The sequence below is a fragment of the Mixophyes fleayi genome, chromosome 4 (assembly GCF_038048845.1).
Source record: "Mixophyes fleayi isolate aMixFle1 chromosome 4, aMixFle1.hap1, whole genome shotgun sequence".
Classification (NCBI taxonomy): Eukaryota; Metazoa; Chordata; class Amphibia; order Anura; family Limnodynastidae; genus Mixophyes; species Mixophyes fleayi.
The window spans coordinates 212,038,131-212,059,340 of record NC_134405.1 but is presented as its reverse complement, the minus strand read 5'-3'; the positions used below and the strand labels follow the sequence as shown (position 1 = coordinate 212,059,340).

General features: G+C 43.7%; 1 protein-coding gene across 1 annotated transcript in view; it reads left to right on the top strand.

Moving 5' to 3' along the window:
• The first annotated feature begins 13,118 nt into the window (after positions 1-13,118).
• Positions 13,119-21,210, top strand: part of PAH (phenylalanine hydroxylase) — a 66,834-nt gene continuing 58,742 nt past the window's right edge. Inside the window, exons 1-2 of the mRNA XM_075209290.1 lie at positions 13,119-13,231; positions 15,610-15,717. Of these exons, the coding sequence (XP_075065391.1) occupies positions 13,190-13,231; positions 15,610-15,717 (150 nt within the window). The 5' untranslated portion in view covers positions 13,119-13,189. The remainder of the gene's footprint in view (positions 13,232-15,609; positions 15,718-21,210) is intronic.

Sequence of the window (21,210 nt, the reverse complement as noted above, 5' to 3'; positions counted from 1 at the left end):
ATGTAGGGTGTTAGAGGGGGAGGCCAGAGTACCGGATATCAAACTCTCCGATTTCAAGATCTTCTCTCTTGGCAAGTGACAGCAACTTTCCACTGTATAAATTTCTATCCCTAGCAAAGAGAAGCACGAAGAAGGGCCCTCTGTCTTGTCCCGAGCTATGGGATCCCCATTACCGAAAAAGTGCTTGGGCTGAGCACAAAGAGTGGAATTGGATGGCCCCAAAAATAAGAAATCATCCAGGTAATGTGCTATTCCGTGGTGACCTGTCCCTGCTTGAATAGCCCAATGTAGAAACCAGCTGAAGGACTCGAAAAATGCGAACGATAGGGAGCATTCCATGGGAAGACATCGATCTATGTAATATTTGTCTTTGAACCTAAAGCCCATGAACTTAAATGAATCTGGGTAAGGGGGAAGTAAACGGAAGGCCGACTCGATATCCAGTTTGGCCATGAGAGTCCCTATGCCAAAAGGCCTAATCATCGCCAGGGCCTCCTCAAATAACTGATACACAACCGAACTTATGTCCTGATTTATGGCATCATTTACTGAACTTCCTAATGCTGAATCAAGCGGAATTTACCCGGGACTTTCTTGGGAACTACACCTACCGTTAAATGACTAAATCTGGAATGGGAGGCGAATAAAAAAAATCCTACCATGCGACCCAAGCTGATATCTCCGCAAATTTTCTCGTCCAGACCCTCTGAGTAAGTTAAAGCTGACTTAAGGTTCCTAGATGCAACGGCAGATACCGCGGAGCCTATAGGAAGCCGAAAGCCGTGACGAAAATCTTTACAGAGAAAATCCGCCTGCTCCGCAAAGACTAAGCCACTTATCCAATACCGTGATGTTGATGGGCGAATGGGCTTTACGCAGAGTTACCGTCGTTGCCGTGACCCCTGTCGAGACTGGGGGCACTCCTTGGACACTCTTTGCATGGATGCGGCTCACGGCAATTGGAGCATGCTTGCCGGTATTTACATAACTCACCCCTACCACAAGAAGTCTTGTTTAATGCGAAACATCTGTTCTTTGTGAATTGTGGAGCATTACGTCTCCCCCCTTGCTGAAACCAAGTTAACCTCCCCCTTGACCTAGATTAAGGTTTGCCCGTTTGAGTTTCATCCAGATCTGCACATCCCTGAAACCTAATGACCACTAACTTTTTCACGAAACTGCTCATCATATCTGCACCATGTACCTGGCCGATCACAAATGTATATCTGATTTATGAGATGTAAATATTTCCATACCTCTACTTTGTCCTCAGGTCTGGTTTCTAAATAACACACAGAAAAAGAGCAATACCCAGTGAGCCACCTGGAGAACGTTTTATAAGATTCTTCTCCTATTCCCCCTTTTGAGCATGCTGCGACCAACTGCTCTTTAGCTGACACCGTTATCTCGAGCATATCAACATACAAACCCCTTTTAATCTTATCCCTGATGCTAGAATGCATTCCTGACAACAGGGCAGTGTTCTCACACCGGACCTTTGGGCCTGCGGATGCTGTCGTCTTGTCCGATATGGGCCGCCTATCCCCATGTGACTTATTATGCGTGAAATGTGTATTTAAAATTTTTATGAGCTTACGGAGACCCTTATCAGATGTGAAGGAAAAACCCTCACTAGTGGTAGAGACTGGAGGACTAGGAGTGCGCCCGTGTGTAACATGAAAATCAGCAGACTCACCGCCAGTTGTTGCTGATGCATGCCACCCTGAAGCCGCATCGGAAGTCGAAGTACCTGCCTCTCCACCATTCGACTGGCTGACCAACCCTTGTTGCAGGGAACCCTCGTACTGTGTCTCCGGATCGGATGGAACGCCGGCATACGACTGCGGTTCTGCAACGCCGATGATGCCTGAGGATCAGACGTGGCTGCACCTTGACCTGTTGCTCTTACTGCCTTTTCCATGATTACCTAGGAAGCTGAAGACAGAGACATGTTAGCACCAACTGCTATAACTTGACCCGCTGTAAGTGCAGGGGGGATAATAGTACCCCCTATCTGTTCTACCATATGCCCTTGAAATTGTGGTAAAAATACCGGGGAGGAGGTCCACCCCTGGAAGGAAAACCGCTAGCCCTTGCGGCATCTAAATGAACCTGACCCTCTACTGAGGTACCAAAATCGGTGTGAGAAGATACCAGGTACTGATGCGTGTATCTTGTGGAAGGGTATGGGTAAGGAGGGCCGACTAATGCTGTGTTCTGCGGACTGGGTGTCTGTTCCTTTGTCGGATAGGGCAGGTCCCACTGAAAAAGAGGGCCTGCTGGTAAACTGGTCGCGACAGCAACTCTAGACGAACCGGGGGGAGAGTATGGATAAAAGGCATGGCTCCCCACTAGCGCTGAGGATATAGACAGAGCCAACTCAAATGAACCACAAATACTACTCCCTGGATTACGTCCATCAATGACTGGGGCAGAAGGGGAGATGTAAACCTGTCCAGACGAATCCTGGGAGAAAAGCAGCGGGGAATAGATAGAGGAGGGTGTTGCAACCTGACTCGAAGTTAAATCATTCTGTGACCGCACCCTGGGAAAACACTCGCTAACCAGCAGAGAAGGGAACTCCGAAGAACCCGGGAGAACCAGTGGCATGGGCAGGTTGGGGTGAAAATCCAGGGTCTCAGGCTCCCTGATAAAGCTACTGCCTCTAAGCGTAGGGGCTGAACCAATAGAAGAGGTAAAGGCCCAAGGATTATCCCATATGATGGGCCCTACCTTCTGTAGGGGGAGGCAGGCCTGCCCCCTGCCAGAAAAGCAGAAGTACCAGGGGCTGAGACAGCTGCCTGCGCCTCCCAGCTCCTAAATAATGCTGAATTGCTGCAGATGCAGGCAGGGAGGTAGAGGTGGAGGAGTGGGGGGAGAACCCAGCACCGACACCCGTTCCCCTACCTACTATATTACCAGCGCTGTCTCCTGCTGTGACAAGTGCTGGGGTGCCACTCTGCTGCTCGGAACCTCCGGGGCCAGAAGTGACACCATCAGCCTGCTTCCAGCGCCCTAAAGTCAGAAGCCCTTGCGCAGGCTCCTGACACCCAATGGAGGACCCGCTTCCGGACAATCTGAGGATGCGCCTGGAGGAAGAAGAGGATTGAGTACCTCGGGAAGAAGAAGGGGGACGAGGAGGGAGTTGCCACCAGGCACTGCCATATCGGTGAAACGGGCAGGGTCACTACGGACTGTGCTGGGACGGGACATGGCACAAATGGGGAAAACTAGAAGAGGGGGGGAACAACGGGGAGCAGAAAAAAAAGATAACTACCTAAAAATAATACAGAAGAGAGAGGAAAGAAGGGATAGGGGTTATGGGAGATGCAGGGGAGGTGGAAGAGAGGGAGGAGGAGGGAGCAAAGGAAAGGAGAGGAAGGGAGGATGTACAAGAAAGAGGGGAAAGGAAAAGAAAAGAAGAGAAGAAACAGGGAGAACAAGACAAGAAAAAAGGGGAGAAAAAATGTAGACAATAAAAAACACTGGAATTGTCACTCATTTTAACTGAGTTCTGGCTAAATGCCTCACTTCCAGGGCCGGACTGGCCATCTGGCACTTCTGGCAAATGCCAGAAAGCCCCTTGGCTAGATGGGCCGGCCGACACTTCTTGGATTCCTGCACCTCTGCTGTGCTACAGACGACGGCTCCTCTGCTCTCTCCCCCTTATCTTGTGTACTGTGCCCTGCAATGTGGACACAGTTTTTACAGTTTTTATTTTTTTTTCTGACTAGGGAGGGGATCGCGGAGAGGGGGGATGCCGCAGATTTTCGCACTGAGTTGCGGGAGTGATGTTCGCGGGGGTATGTGGATTTTTGCACGGGGTCGCGGGGGGGGGGGGGTCCCGCGATCAGTGTGGGAGAGCCAGGGGGGAGCAGGTGCTGGAAGAGGGTGAGAACCATGTAGGAAGGGGGTGCTGGAAGAGGGTGAGAGCCAGGGGGGGAAGGAAGAGGGTGAGAACTATGGAGGAAGGGGGTGCTGGAAGAGGGTGAGAGCCAGGGGGGGATGGAAGAGGGTGAGAACCATGGAGGAAGAGGGTGCTGGAAGAGGGTGAGAGCCAGGGGAGAAGGAAGAGGGTGAGAACCATGGAGGAAGAGGGTGCTGGAAGAGGGTGAGAGCCAGGGGGGAAGGAAAAGGGTGAGAACCATGGAGGAAGGGGGTGCCATAAGAGGGTGAAAGCCAGGGGGGGAAGGAAGAGGGTGAGAACCATGGAGGAAGGGGGTGCTGGAAGAGGGTGAGAGCCAGGGGGGAAGGAAGAGGGTGAGAACCATGGAAGAAGGGGATGCTGGAAGAGGGTGAAAGCCAGGAGGGAAGGAAGAGGGTGAGAACCATGTAGGAAGGGGGTGCTGCAAGAGGGGTGAGAGCCAGGGGGGAAGGAAAAGGGTGAGAACCATGGAGGAAGGGGGTGCTGGAAGAGGGTGAATGCCAGGGGGGGAAGGAAGAGGGTGAGAACCATGGAGGAAGGGGGTGCTGGAAGAGGATGAGAGCCAGGGGGGAAGGAAGAGGGTGAGAACCATGCAGGAAGGGGGTACTGGAAGAGGGATGAGAGCCAGGAGGGAAGGGGGTGCTGGAAGAGGGTGAGAGCCAGGGGGGGAAGGAAGTGGGTGCTGAAAGAGAGGGGTGAGAGAGAGCCAGGGGGGAAGGTGGTGTTGGAAGAGGAGTGAGAGCCAGGAGGGAAGGGGGTGCTGGAAGAGGGGTGAGAGAGCCAGGGTGGAAGGTGGTGCAGGGAGTAAAATGAGAGGGACAAAGGAGAAGATGTTGCAGGGGCATAGGTAAAAGAAAGTGCAAAAGGAGAGACATCTTAAGAATGGGAATGTCAGGCAAGCAGCCATCATAAAACATAAGTAGTAATGAAGAATGGGAATGCATAGAGGGGACAAGTGTTAAAAAAAAATAAAAAATAAAGCGTTCATACTCCATTCACTTATATTTTCCATACCCCCAATTCTAAATTTCCACTTTGACCACTGCCCTCGGTCCCTGCTCCCGACTGGCTGTGTGAGCGGACAGCTGCAGATCCCTCATTGCCCAGCGTGCCCAGTAGGAATACAGAACACAGGATGCCATAATCAGGTAAGTTCATATATTGTGCAATGTGTTTTTAACCATCCTTTGTTGAACTGGGGGCACTACTGTGTATCCAATGATGTTTAAAACACTATGTATTGCTCATTATTGCGCTGTAATTTTCTTGCATATTTATCTGTACAGAGACTTTTAATTAAGAGAAAAAACACTGCTTGTCATAAATTTTATCTGTGATTGTGTCAATATATCTATTTTTGTTTGCATTGTAAATGGTGTATTAAGCTGCTCCTGGGACTCACACTCTAGTATCTGATATGCTGTACCAATTTATATTTGTGAATGAGTTTTTTCGTCTGGGCACTACTGTATGGCATAATGTTATTTGGGGGTACTACTGTATGGCATAATGTTATTTGGGGGCACTATTGTGGCATAATACTGTATGGTATATGATTTGTGGGCACTACTGCTTGGCCAAATATGAATTGAGGGTAATATTATGGTGCATAATATGACCTGGGGGCACTACGGTGTGGCATAATATGAACTGGGGGCACTACGGTGTGGCATAATATGAACTTCTGCCAAAGGCAAGTCTCTCATTGTTGAATATGACGGGGGCCCAAAGAAGTTGCTGTACTGGGTCCCAAAATTCCTCTTGTCAGCCCTGCCTGTGAGTCAAGGGAGTAGATGTCTCCATGTAAATAATCTAAATGTTTCCTATCTAATGAAACTGATGGATCACATCCAATTATCTCTCACCCACCTCCTCTATCCCCCTTAATTAATATACTGTGTTATTTAAAATGAATAGAAAGGACGCATAACCAGTTACTGTAGTATAAAAAAATATTTTTCTCTGACATTTTTCTGTAGTTGGAAATACTTTTAATGCGGCCGTGTGGGTTCAAATGATCATTCAATAGTTATGTTTTTTCTGATATATTTGTTAGAGTTTTATTTCATGTGGAATGATTCATGAAAATTCTTCCATTGCTATTAAATTGAGGGAAAAGGATACCTGTTTCCTATATGTGTGTAAGTACTCTGTTGTTGCTATTTTGTGGGAGATTTGAAAAAAGCAAAACATTTGTTTCCTACAGTGGCGCCTGTATATTTGGTGGTATTGCTGTAGTATGGGGTGGTGTGGTGGTGGCAATGTTGTAGTGTGTTTGGGGCTTAGTATTGCTAATAAGTATGATAGGGTATTGCTGTAATGTGAGGGTGATGTCGGTTGCTGTAATGGGGAGGGGGGGGATTTGATGCCGGTGCTGTAATGTGGGGGTGATGCTGGTTGCTGTAATGTGGGGGGTGATGCTGGTTGCTGGAATGTGTGTGTGTGTGGGGGGGGGGGTTGATGCCGGTTGCTGTAATGTGGGGGTGATGCTGGATGCTGTAATGTGGGGGTGATGCTGGATGCTGTAATGTGGGGGGTGTTGCTGGATGATGTAATGTGGGGATGATGCCGGTTGCTGTAATGTGGGTGTGATGCTGGTTGCTGGAATGGGGGTGATGCTGGATACTGTAATGTGATGGATGATGCTGATTGCTGTAATGTGGGGGTGATGCGGGTTGCTGTAATGTGGGTTGGTATCGATCTAGTAGGAGTGTGTGTGGGGGGTTATTTATTGCTGTAATTTGTGTAATAATAATGTATTGTCATGGTATTTATGGATGTAATATGGGTGCTAACAATGTAATGTTGAGGTTCATTAGAGGAAATAAATACCCCTCCCCCACACACACACACACTCATACTACATCATGTTGTACTGCACCAGCAACGCACACTGCGCCAGCATCAGTGTGCAACAATATAGTGCATAGAGCCCACAAGAGGTGGGCCTGTGTGCTTTAAATGCCAGGGCTGATTTTTATTCCCAGTCCGCCCCTGCTCACTTCAACTTATAACTATAGGATCGCAGCAGACTTCCCTGATATCTGCTGCTGTCCCACACTTATCGGATGCAAAAGCAGTACCCATAGGTTTCTATATGGACTGCTATTTTGCGGGATTTGCCAAGTTCTAAAAATCAAATATTTTCGGAACTTGTTTGCAATAGCTAACACCATCTCATTGGATCCTATGGGGAGAGCATTGTGGTAGAGAGATCTTCAAATCCCTCATCGCAGCTTACCTGCTGTCCCCTCCGATCACTATCGCAAATATGCCTCTGTGCATGTGTGACCTTCGGTCACCCATATGCAAAACAACTTTGCCATAGTGACCGGAGAGAAAAGATAGACAATGAAAGTTTTAAGGTAAGTGAAATCATCAATCAAACAGCCTCAGATGCGTTGTTCCGGGATAATTTTTAATAAATTGGGCCAAAAAAGCATCTGTCATCGCAACGATGACAGATGATAATTAAAGGGGCAAAACCCGATTAATTAATAAATATGTCCCTAAATCCTCACAGAATTAATAATTTAATACTTAATGTACCACAGTGATATTTCACAGTATATACATATATCCAATATAAATAGCCTACACTCACCACATGTATAAGTATTTAAATTAAAGTACTTACTGTTAAACATTTGTATCTTCAAATGTACCTATAAACACAGAAAATTGTGCACTTACAGTTTATACATAAATATCAATTATAATATCCTTCAACAAAAGAAATACAGGATAACAATACTAAAGCTAACCTTTGTTCAGAACAAATATTAAAATTAATCCTATATTTACCACCATTGCTTTCTTACACTAGATGTTTCCCTTATCCTATACTTACTCTATACATATATCTTTATTCACTTCGCTCTCTGGTAATCTGGAAATTAGTTATATAATAGATAGGTATTAGTAACAGTGAAGTATATATTATTCAAGATAGTTCAGCATAGCAGTATTATAAAAGTAAGTTCAGTACAGCAATATATATATATATATATATATATATATATATATATATATGTATCTTATAATAGATATATAATTGAAGAAAGCAGAATTATAGTTCACTTCAGGTATATAAATTTAGTTCAGTATAGCAGTAGCATTCACACTAAAACAGTAACAAAATGCAGATAGTAGTAAACTGTTTTAGCTGTAATACTATTATAAATTATAATTATAAATATAGTAGAAATACTTCCCCTGTTCCTGCTCCCGACTGCCTGTTTGAGCTGATAGCTGCGGATCCCTCCTCGTTGGCGCTCCCAATAGGAAAACAGAACACAGGATGCCATAATCAGGTATGTTAAAATATTTTCTTGTGTGCAATGTATTTTTGATTACTTTTTAAACAACCTTTCTTGACCTGGGGGCACTACTGTATGGCATGATATCATTTGGGGGCACTACTGTGAAGAAAAACATTATTTGGGGGCACTACCGTATGGCATAAAATGATTTTTGGGGCGCTACTGTGTGACATAATATGATTTGGGGGCACTATTATGTGGCATATTATTATTTGAAGGCACTACTGTATGGCATATTATTATTTGAGGGCACTACTGTGTGGCATATTATTATTTGAGGACACTACCCTATGGCGTACTATTATTTGAGGGCACTACTGTATGGCATAATATGATTTTGGGATTCTATAGTGGCTTAATATCATTTGGGGTCTCACACTCAGGCATGAGAGATGTGTGAGGGAGGGGGGGGTCTTAATATAATGTGGCGGGTAGGCTATTAATTTAATGGTGGAGTGTAGGTGGGGGCTAATTATTTAATGGGGGCTATTTTATTTGTGGGGTGGAGCTATTTAATTTATTGGTGGGGCTGTTTGGAGGGAGGGAAATAGATCTATTTATCAAATGTAAATACTATTATTTTAATTCTGGGGCTGGAGGGAGGCCTAATTATTAAATGTGGGTGCTATATTGATTTGATGCCAGATGTGGTTGGATTTTTCTGAATTTCATGTACCCTTTTTATTTTCCAAATAGGGCCTCCAACATTCCAGGATCTAAACAAGCAGCAATTAAAGAAACCAATAGCCACAGATTGTGAAAGTGACAAGAACAGGTAGGAGAGAGCAAGGCAGTCTGTCAGCTGTCCTTAACCTGTTGGAGCAGTCCCGAATTTGGGTGACTGCCTCGCTTAGTCTGGATTTGGTTCGACAGGAAGGACAGTTGGGAGGTATGTCCCGCTTCACAACATACTGCTTGTGAAGGCAGAGCTGTGTGCATCTAACAGTATTGCACACAGTATTGCCTGTGTATTTGGCTAAAATTTGTCTAAAATGATAACCTCGTTACATAATAGGGACCCTGCTGTCTTAAATACTCTTGGCCTCCCAAGCCTTAATCCAGCTCGGGTTAGGGGAAGGGAGCTGGTAGCTGCTCCTAGTCCCCGGACAGGACACAGGCTGCAGAGCAAGCCCAGGAGCTCTAAGTATTGTAAGCGCCTGCGGGGGACAGGACAGACGCACACAGAAGAACTTACTTTACAAACGATGGTCATCTCCTGTCCGCTTCCGATGTGTCCCAGCCACTGTCCGATCCCAGCAGACCAGCAACCGACCCTCTGTTTCCTCCAACCACTTCCCTCTACGGAATAAACAGGAATTACGGCTGTGCCTACCAGGAAAGGGCTGTCCGAGACCACGGCAATGAGCAAAGACACTCTTAGTCAAGCTTGCTTGTCGCCACCTCGTTTTCCTCTTACCAAGGCGCGGGGGACTACGAGCACTTGAGGCCAGGAACAGTCCCGCCTCAAGTACCCCATTCACTTCTCTGTGAGCGCCTAACCGAAAGGGGAATCGAGCGTTATACTCACCGGGACACTCCCACTTCTGGTCCTGTTCTCCTGCTCCTCCCTGACACCTGCGGATGACAAGGAACACACAGCCTCTGCTCTATCAGTGAGCCTAAGATGTACACCCACAACACTAAACTTACTACAACAGGCGACCTGACCCTAACAACTTTCTAATGGCCGGCAACGCAACTAGATTAAACAACTATAACACTAACTGGATGTGGTGTACTAACGGGGCCTACTCACTGTACTCTACGGGGAACACCAGCCGGTGTTCACGGACTATTCCGGAGGGCGGTTCCTAACACCCTCACTCAGGTCGTACCAAGAAGACTGTCTTCTTGCTATGGGGTCACCCACGGAATCCTAAGGACCAGCTGCACAAGGCCCGAAAGAGGCTCACTGGAACAGCACACCAACCTGAGCACAGACTGCCGCACGGAACAGGCGATCATCACCACAATGAACCGCCCGACTGCCCCCACCCAGGTCGGAACACGTATCCCCTTCCGGAACCACTAGAGAACCTGTACAGGACTTATGACTGGGACACTCTACCAGAACCACGGGCCGCCCCTGGAACTCAATTGAGCTGTGCCACACTGCCACTGACTCACTCTATCACCCCCTCTGGAAACCAGCATAACCCCAGGGACCTATGGGAAGGGAAAACTACGTGTGTTCTTCCCTGGCTATGTGTACAAGCTGGTAACTACACTTATCCCCACAGTACAGGTTAGTTCAGGAAAACAACAGGAAACAAGTGCCTTCTTTTAATGGGGGCCTGACGTCTTGCACCTGGAAACAAATATGTAGCACACCAAAAATACGACATACAAAGCAATACTCGCCGAGCAAAGAGAATAAAACAATATACAGTATATGGCAAGCTAATACATGAGTACACAGCTGCTAGCTAACCAGCCTGTTACTACAGCACCAACAGGAGCCTTCTGCTCTACTGATACCTTACTCCTCTAAGTGTACTCACCTCACTCTCATGGGACCTCACCTACTCTGCTCAGGGCTCTCACGCCACTGACTACACCATGGGCCTCTCTCTGCCCAGCTGCCTACAGAGCCTTGCGCTCTGGTTATGGGCCTTAGCCCCCTCTCTACCTCAGGGCTCTGAGCCCACTGACTAGGGCCTTGTGCCCTTCTACTTTGGCCTCTAGGCCTCTAACTGGCGCCCTGTGCCCTGCCTCCCAGGGACACTAGACCCTGCCTAACTAGGCCTGGTGGCCTCCCTCGCTATGGCCTCTAGGCCACTATCTAACTACAAGGGCCTTGTGCCCTTTATACACCTTGAGCTTAGAGCCCCCTATCTAGCTAACTAACTAGGGCCTTGTGCCCTTTTAACACTTTATGGCCTATTGGCCCACTACCTAATAGTTCCTATTGCCCAGCTCCCTGGGCCTTGTGCCCCTATCAAGCGCCCACAGGCTTAGCGCCTGACAGTAGCCACGGGCCTTGTGCCCGACCTTACACTGAATATACTTAGCTGCTCTGCGCAGGATACTCAGCTTGAGCCCGCCGACTTCTTCCGCCGGCGGCACCTCTTCTCCGCTTCGGCGCGGGTCTTCTTGAAGCTCTAAGGGCGGTGGTGCTCTCAGCCCTTAAAAGGGCTCCCCGCTGGCATTTCCGGCGTGGCCCTTTTCTTTCCTTCTTGGCAGGAGCGCTCGACAAGGGCTCCGGCGTTGTGTGACAGTGGCAGGGTAGCTCCTTGCCCTGACATGGGCACCTGCCACTTCCGGCATCTTTTTTGTCTTGATCCGCCGCTCCGGACGTCCCACGATGTCCTCACTCTTCTCCGTCGATGGAATTCTGAGAAGATGGCGCCGGCCAGCGGTTTATATACTCACCGGTGCGGCGTCATCACTGGGCGCCGCCGCGAGCGCTGATTGGCTCGCCGAGGCGCCAATCATTCAAACGGCCGGAGGTGAGCCGTGATTGGCTCACCTATCCGGCCGCTGATTGACCAGCGGAGAAAGGCAAGCCCTGATTGGCTCATCCTTCCTCCGCTGCCCAGACCTGCAAGAAGAAGGGAATACTCACCAATGCTGGATCGCTGGTCCGGTAAGTAAACATCCTCTTCCTTCTTCACCCGCGTAATGGGCACAGCCACCAGGATCATCTTCAGCCCCTCCAGGGGTGCAGCGGCAGCCTCCGGATCCGTTTTCACCCTCTTCACGGGCACCGGATCCAGAGACAGGGGGCACATTTCTACAGTATCACAAGATTTAGTAATCTCGTGAGAGAAACAGCTTCCCTGCTCACTCTACAGGAAGTTCCCACCCTGATGTATGTCAGCAGCACCAGAAGCATAGATAAGTACAGTGGGCTGGGGGTGTCATAATGTGGCTGGGAGGGCGTGATAAATGTAATGTTTAATTACAGTGTATGTATCAACGCCCCATGTTGACCACGCCCCCAGCACAATGTGGTCACACCTATTTCTTTCAGAGTTTAAATGCTACTTATCTATGGAGGGGGGCCACAAAAGTTCACTGCATCTGGGCCCCAAATTTCTCTTGCCGGTCCTGTTCATACCGTTATCTGATACTGGTAAGCCCTTTGCTGGAAATAGAGAGTCAAGCTGCACGCAATACATTTGTATCTCACGGGACACCATATAACAATGACCTTTGCAAAAAGTATTGTAATTATTATTATTAATATTATTATTACCTGGAACAGAGGTGGGTGCTTTAAATGCCAGGGCTGATATTTAGTCCCAGTTCGGACCTGTCCCCCAGACCCCAACACCCTTTTTTGTCTTTGTGTGGGCAGCATAGACATGGGGTCTTACACAAAATAGCTAATGGTGACATGGGTGATGATTCTTCATCAAATGGTTTGTTTGCAATTAGGGACAGATGAAATATAAACGGATTAATACATTTTCTTTAAAATTAGTTTTGGTGATGATAACTTTTTCCATTCACTATAATAGGCTGTGTTTTACGAGCACAAATAACAATGCTACCCTGTTTTATAATATAGCATATTGCGTAGGTTACATACACAAGACCATAGTTCTCCAATTCCATGTACACCAACAACAGAGACAAGCCTTCATGCAGACAGTAAATACCAGGGCTTGCTGCCACAGCAATAATGCATGTCATATGTTGTGGATGAAAACCAGGAAGCAGTGTATGCAATGTGTTTGTTGTGTTGATCAGAACCACGTGCATCTTATCATTAATACAAAAGTGAAGAGGAGTGGTCGGATCCAGCCACTCGCATGATGTCTGCATGCCCTAAAGAAAAATTCTGGTTGTAGTGTTTGGGTAAGGGGCGTTTAAATAACCAGGATATTTGCATGTGAGGAGGACTTTAAATAAGCTCTGCTTTGCACTGACATCTCAAACTTCACACAGGTTATTTACTGACCACTACACTGCTGAGAGTATAATACCTCAAACAAGGATGAATGCAGATGGCTGCAAAATGAATGGGGGGCACATTTATGTAAGTAGTTCTGCGCATGTATCATAGGAATTTGTTTTTATTGTCAAAACGATTATTGGTAAATAATATGAAAACATTACACAATATTTTAAATCTCAGTGTAGTAGACGAAGTTCAGAATGTATCATTTTGTGTTTTTTTCTGGCGCTTATTAAAACTCACTTAGCTGTATACTATATAGGCTGTATTATGTGGGAATTGATTGCAGTAAAACATATTGTTAATTTTATGTTCAATTTAATCTACAAAGTTGATACTAATAATTGTTGTTGTTTTGACTGGTTATAATAAATAATAATAAATCATCATCAATATTATTATTTTTATTATATTTTTTATTATTATTATTATTATTATTATTATTATTATTATTATTATCATTATTATTATTATACACAGAGAACACAATAACCTGGATTACAAATGTACCATTCATTCATTTTGTTTGTATTTTCTTTATAAGTAGGGTTATTTTCCATAAACACTCAATTAAAAATGGACATATTCTTCACAAACAGTCATTACACTTTGGTCATGAGTATTTATTAACCTGGGTGGGAGCTGCAACAACAATTATATATATATATATATATATATATATATATATATATATATATATATATATGTATATATATATATATATATATATATATATATATATATATATTTATCAAGAGAACACTGTCAGATTGTGGCCATATTATCATGAAACATGACAGATTTGATAAAATGGGTTTTAGTAGAAGTATCTCTCAAACTTGGAAATATACTTTTTATTGAAAAAGATGTATTTCCAATAAATTAACAACCTTCTTTAGAAATCGGGTATATTTCCTCTTTAACACGTCATATATGACACCTTTGTAGGAAGAGATTTCAAATATTCCAGTAAGTTAATCAATATATAATATTCATCTTATATATGTGTAAACTTAAAGGTCTAGCTTTACTAAAACTTCTACAAAGGAAAGGGGGGGGGGGGGTGATACCCATAGCAATCAATCAGATTCTAGCTATCATTTATCTAGTACAAAATGAATCTGATTGGTTGACATGGCAACACCTTTACGTTTCCTTTTTAGATGTTTTATTAAAGATACTACTTTATGTTTTTGTCACTACATTTGTTTTAGGATATTTGCTTAATGATCTGAACTAGGAAATGTTCACAGTAACAAATTACAACTGCATGTTTAAATTAAGCCAACATACACATCTTTTTCAGTTAGTGAAAGAAATATGTGTGGTTAGGGAAGTCAAATTGCTTCAATTAAAATTAAGTCAAATTAAAAAGACAACTTATTTTTTCTGGAAGGCTTAATTTCTACATTATGGGGTCTTCAAAAGACAATTATTTAGCCATTTTTTAAGTATGTTAGCATTTCTACTGTTCATTGAAAAGACCACTAAATCTAAAATTTTAATTAATCTAAAAAGGTAAGTTATATCAGCTATAAATGTATATGATACCTGCCCACTCTCCCTCAATTTCTACAAGACTCCTGAATTCTGCCTAGGTCTCCCAGAATCCTAGCGAGCAGGCCAATCTCTCATTCAGCCTACTTCCTAGTGAAGTGGGCGAAATGGGTGCCAGCATTACACGATTTGTTTACGAATCAGGTCATTTTGCCCCCACCCCCACAATGTAATGATGCATTTACATAATAGGTCAAACAAACAAATACCACTTTATTATGGAATCTGCGCTGTGCAATTGCCATGTTTATGGTCTGTGGCACTATCTGCACATAGCATAGAACTGTGATTTTCTTTTCATACAACTACAACCTAGAAATTATGTGAAACAGGTAGATGCAGGGACAGGCTGGGCTGGGGGGCAAGGAGGCATTTTCCCCTATGGCCGGTCCCATAGTGAGCTACCTTGGGCTGGGTCACTGGCCATCTGCATTTTTTGTCCTTTAAAATAGGCTGCTGATTCGAGTCTTGCCCCCCGGGCTAAATATTGCCAGCCCTCGTTTGGGGAGATGGTGCCTGTTTTTTGAGTATGCATGAAACACAGATGGGTCACATGAGGGAAAAAGCACTGTGAGTTATTGTACCGATTGACAACAGAGCTGTAGCAGGAGGTAAGAAGGATTATGGGCAAACAATCTAACAATACTAAATAGTGAGACTTGCAAAGACCATCATAGGAACTTGGTAAAGTTTTATAACTTGACTATTATTATGCATTAAACCCTTAATATTCACACATATAAATATAAATCATAGAGCAAAATCTGGTGTTCCTATGTTCACATGTGGTTTTAATTAAAATTCCTATTTAAACTATGTCAGACTGTAACATTTCTAGGAAAATAAAAATTAATTTTGCTAAAACATTTTGTCAGTAATTACATTTTTTTTTCTTTGTACAGGAGTCTAATAACTACATTGAAGAGAACACTAAAGATAACAGAATTTCTTTGATATTTTCCCTCAAAGAAGAAGTTGGAGCATTGGCTAAGGTCCTGCGCATATTTGAGGTAAATAGATGTGTATTTTCCATGTTTCTTTAGTTGCAGTGTAATGCCAAAAGCTTCAAGTTGATATATCTATGTGCTAATAATATAATACAAGGCAAAACATGAGTACTGTTACTTCAGGGGCAGGCTTGGCTGCTCCCATTTAAATGCATTGCCTGCAGCTACCTATAGAAAGCAAAACTTCTGGATTATTCCCTCCCCTTAGGCCAAATGGTCCCTGCCAACCCTCTGGGTTCAGGACCCCCTTTTTCCACACTATGGGCCACGTTGTACATATAATTGATTTTAAGTTAAAGTGGAGGATGACTGGGGGTAGATTATGAGGGTGTTAATGATCTAAATGTAGTTAATTAGAATGAGAGAGTTAATGATTAAAAATAGGTTAATGATGTTGAAAGGTTTGTTATGATAAAAGAGTTATTGATTACACAGAGAAGTTAATTAATGATGAGGGGGATGATGAGGGAGTACAATGATTATAAGGGGTTTAATTATAGTGTTGGTGTTAATGACACACATACGCCCCAGCTTCATAAGTCTTGGAGCACCACTGATTCTTAAACTTAAACTGCTGTTTATAAATCTCCTGCTGTTTGACTGATCTGATGCTGTATTCACTGGCTTGAGCCGGGCAGCAGATTTGGAACTGCGAATCAAATGAAAGATGCCGGAGAGCTATAGTGGTACCTGTATAAATAAGAAGTACATTTGTTTTTTAATCAAATAAAAAATACCGTTAACATTACTGCATTAAAACATTTTTTTCAAGAATAAAGATTTAACTTCTGTGCAAAACAGAATACTAATTTGCACCCCTTGCATTGTACCATGGTTTTGTCCAGGAGACTTAAATAAGAAACTTCTTAATTTAAGATCTTTAATGAATCAGGCCCTTAATGTTATCTGAAGATGGCATCACCAGACCAGGGAGTACCGCTTATAGATAGCAGGGTTATAGCTGATGCTATACCTATTATTATATAGGGTAATAAAAATAAACAAGTTCTTTTTAAAATCTTTATTCACTCTTTGATAAATCAGCCCCAGTGTTCTATAACTAACATTTTTTAAGGATGGGTCACTGCTCATGGGCCCCAAAAAATTTTAAACTGCATATAGTACATACATTGCCAGTAGTAAAATATGTGGCTCATCTAACGGCACATTAGAAAATATACATGAAAATATACCTTGTTTATATATAAGGCATGATGTGTTTAATATATGCCATTTGTGTGTTGTACAGCAGTCATCAGTCCAAACAAGATATAAACAGTTTAGGTGTAAAATAACAAACTATTCACCACTAAGCGAAACTTTGTTACAGTGCTCACAATAGTTTGTGTAGCACAGAGCATTTGTGCTATAAAGACACCGTAAAACATGTGATACCTTAAATATGTAAATACAATCAGACCAATAAAAGCAGTCAGTAGATAATAAAAATATATATTAAAAGTGTTTTAATTGTATAATAACAAAGAAGGTATTAAGTTATTCTGCATTTTTATCCTTATAAAACAGCATAAAATGTATAAACAAACATCAAATTGTTAGAAAAATAAGCTATTAACTGGAAAACAAAAACAGCCAAACATACCAATTGTTTATTATAGCAACAAACGCTTGATTAGCTGGCCCTCCAGGATGTTATCTCTCATTGGCAATATTTTGGCTTAACAATTTTTGATTAATTAGTTTGTTTTTATAAGTTTAGCTCATCTTTATTGGCTTTTCTTTTACTGATTGCTTAATTGATTTTCCATCTATATATGTTTAGATACAGCGAATACACATATATTCGTTACACTTGTATGGCATGATCTATACCAGAAGCATCCTGTTTTAGGTTTTATAATCAGTTTTATTTGTTTGCTTTGTATGTGTAATGAAGAGAACAAGAACATATCTTTGGTAGGGAGTTTGCAAACATTACAGAAAATATTTGTGTTGTAACTCTTCAAATATTTTTCAAGGGCACTAAAAAGGGTCACAGTGGTTCAGTATCTACTTTCATGTGTACTGAATACGTGATATGCGCTAACTTCAAAGTGACTCTTGTAACAGTAGCAATCAGGATATTCAAAATGACCCTTATGTTACTTTTTTTTTTACAACTATTAGCTCATGTGATGCACATTAAGCTTTAACATGCTACAGATAGTTCCACTTATGCAGTTTGGCCACACATATTTATGGACATATGACTTTTTACTCCTCCTGGCAACGCAATGTTTGTTGTGGTCCCCCACATCACTCCACTTTTCACTTCCACAGGGTTCCATTGGCAAACACATCCACATGCCATAGATAATGAGAAATTCCCCTTCTACTAAATATATAACTACTTAATACCTGAAATTAAACATGGACATAGGTTTCAATTTTGGCGCACTAAGGTCATAGTTTTAATTGTATAAATGATGGTGGCAATGAAAGCAAATGCAAGTTCAGCTTGCCAGCTAATACCATAAAAAAACATAGGGATGACCAACCAACCCAGAATCCCAGGCGCTAACTTAACGGCATCAGAGAGACTACACCCCTTCTGGCCTCAATGACACGTTCGCATAAACGATAACCAGGGCATTCGCAGAAATGACCATAGCAAAGACATAGATCGAAGGGGAAAGAATCCTGTGGCCAAACATAAACTCTTTCACCACGTGTTAGCTGCTGATGGTACTGCTTTCCTGCCTACTGTGCCTTGTCTGAATAAGGAAAAAGAAGTTAGAAATAATACCAACCTGGTATTTGGCATAGAATCAAGAGGGAGCAACCAGATTTGCCTGCTAATAGGTCTAACCAACAGGTAAGCTCTAGCCTGTAATACCGGGCAGATGTCAGGATCCATCTGTGCCTCTATCATGACCCAACATTCCCTGCTAAATTGATCTGTTGTGGATTTGGGCTATAAAAGAAATTCAAGCTAGCATGGAGGATATTAACATCTTGGTAACATCTAACTGATACTTATGCCAAACGAAGTCCCGCATTCAGTGTTGATTTACATGCCGGCAACCTTTACTAGTTTAAAGTTGAGCTCAGTCCTACCAAGACACACAGTAAGCCTTCAGGTGGATGGGGCCAACGATGTCTCCGCAAATTCGACTGTCGGCTTGATAATCTGCCAAACATGAGAAGTACAAGGGTTACCACTAGGGTCAGCACTAGTTGCAAGTTCCCTGAATTTCACCCAGTTAAAGCAGAAAAGTGCATCAGCCAAAGCGTTCTCAACACCCAACATGTGCTTAGCCTGAAGACCAATGTTATCAATGTTATGTTCAAGGCAGCACAAAACTAAATTCTTAGTCAGCCTATTCAGAGGGGAAGAAGTGGCACTTTGCTTATTAATGGACTGGACAATTCCTGAATTGTCACAACAGAAAATGATGTCACAGCCCCATAAGCAAGGAGCACAGAGCTCCATAGCCAACATGATGGGGAAAAGATTAGCAACTAACTAAGCACTAATAAGCAACCATGCCTGATGAAACCAATTTCGAGGGCCACTGTGCCATGTATCATGCCCAATTGAGGTAGACCCTGAAACCCCTAGAACCCACTGTGTCTATGTACAGCTGGGCATGACAGGTCCCGACCAAATGCGCACCCAGCTAAATTTGTCAAGGAAACGCACTCAAATCAGCAAGTCCTCCTTAATTTCTTATGATAGTTGAATACGCGCATGTACTTTAGTTCGTAAGGATAATGCGGCAAGCAAAATTAAGGAACCCTAGAATCGATTGGATCTGCTTAAGGGATACTTAATCCGAATACCTTATTGGCAAAATCAGCTAGCTCAGCTTCGCCAGCTTGTCGATAGAAAGGTGGCAGCATCCTAGGGTGTCAATTTCGGGGGCCCAGGAATGATAGACAGGTAGATGGGAATTCAGTCTTATCATGCACCATTGGCACGCCAAACACCTGAAAAAGGGTTTGGGTATCACATAAAATTTTGCCACATTGTAGGGATTTGTGAGGGTCAATGATAAGGAATTCATCTAGGTACTGAACCACTCCCGAATGACCTGTGCCTGATTCAATGCACCAGTGTATAAACTTACTGAGACGTTCAAAGTGGGTGCATGATATAGAGCACAACTGGGAAGGCACCTATCTATGAAAAACCCCTCTGAGGTTTGAAAACCCATGAATTGGAAAGATTCAGGGTCCAACAGAAGAAGCTGGATTCAATATTGACCTTTGCCAGTAATGATCCCTTGCCGAATTCGTTCACTAAACCCATAGAAAACTCAAAGATCTGGTAGATCACTCTGGAGTGCTGGGGGTCAATAGAGTCATGCACCAAACAGTCTTCACTAAAGGATAAGTGCTGGATCAGATGAAATTTGCTGGGGGCCTTTTTCGGTACAATGCCAACAGGCAGAAAGGCAGAAGGAGGGAAAGGGAATTGGAAGATTGGAAGATGGAGAGGGAGTAGGAAGAAGGAGAGGGCTGGGCATACAGCGTATGGGGGACAGGAGGCTGGGTAATAGGAAACTTGGTGTGATTGAAGGAGGGGCATTAGAAAGATTGGGGAGCAGGGAAGGGGAATGGTAGTGATAGGCACCATGGGCTGAGGACACAGGGAATTGGGCTGCAGAAGAGGGTGAACCAAGGCCACTGGAGTAGCCAGGTCGAGGAGAGGCAGGGGGGGCAGATGGGAAGCATTGGGGAGGGTTGAAATTAAGGGTTCTGCACTGAAGGGGGGGCAGAGTTAGCGAGAGGGGGCCAAGCCACAGGCATGTGTCTGCAGCTGTCAGATATCCTGCCGCTGTAGGCTCAATCACTGGAAGTTAGGGTGAGTGGGGTACAGTTATCAAAGTGCTGGGGGGGTTGGACATTTTTATTAAGTGTGGGGAGAGTGCAGCATGGAGGCATTGTCTGTGGTGTGTTTGACTAAAAGCACAGCTGACGGAGCCATCCTCCTCTGACAGCCTCGCTGCTTAGTGGCACGTGATTGGCGACCGTCACAAGGAATCCATCCACCATCGGGCTTAAGCAGTCCACAAAAGCTGCACATACCAGGGATGAGGGGGGTATGCAGTTGCGTAGCCGGTCAGGGCTGGATTGGTGTGGGTGAAGCATTCTGGGAGACGGAAGGAGAAAATGAATAGTAGAAGAAAATGAAAGGGGAATAAAAAATGATACTGGATGGAGAGGAAAAAAACTTTGGTAGAAAGGAAAAGAAGGGGAAGCAAAGAAATGAGATATTACAGAAAAAGAGAGCAGAACTTATAAGAGGAAAAGTAAGAAAAAGCACAAGGAAATGAATGAGAGGATGAAAGAGTAGCTAAAAGAACACAATTAATGAGTACAAGAGCTATCATAGCAACACATACTTATCCAGGGATTTCCTTAGGTGAAAGAGGGATAACTTCATATTCTTGGATTCTAAAAAGGCTTGATTGGCTACACCCCTTGGAACCTGTTGGATAATTCAAAACAAAACAACTTTAACCCCTGAAGGTAAGTGTAATCTAAGCCTAC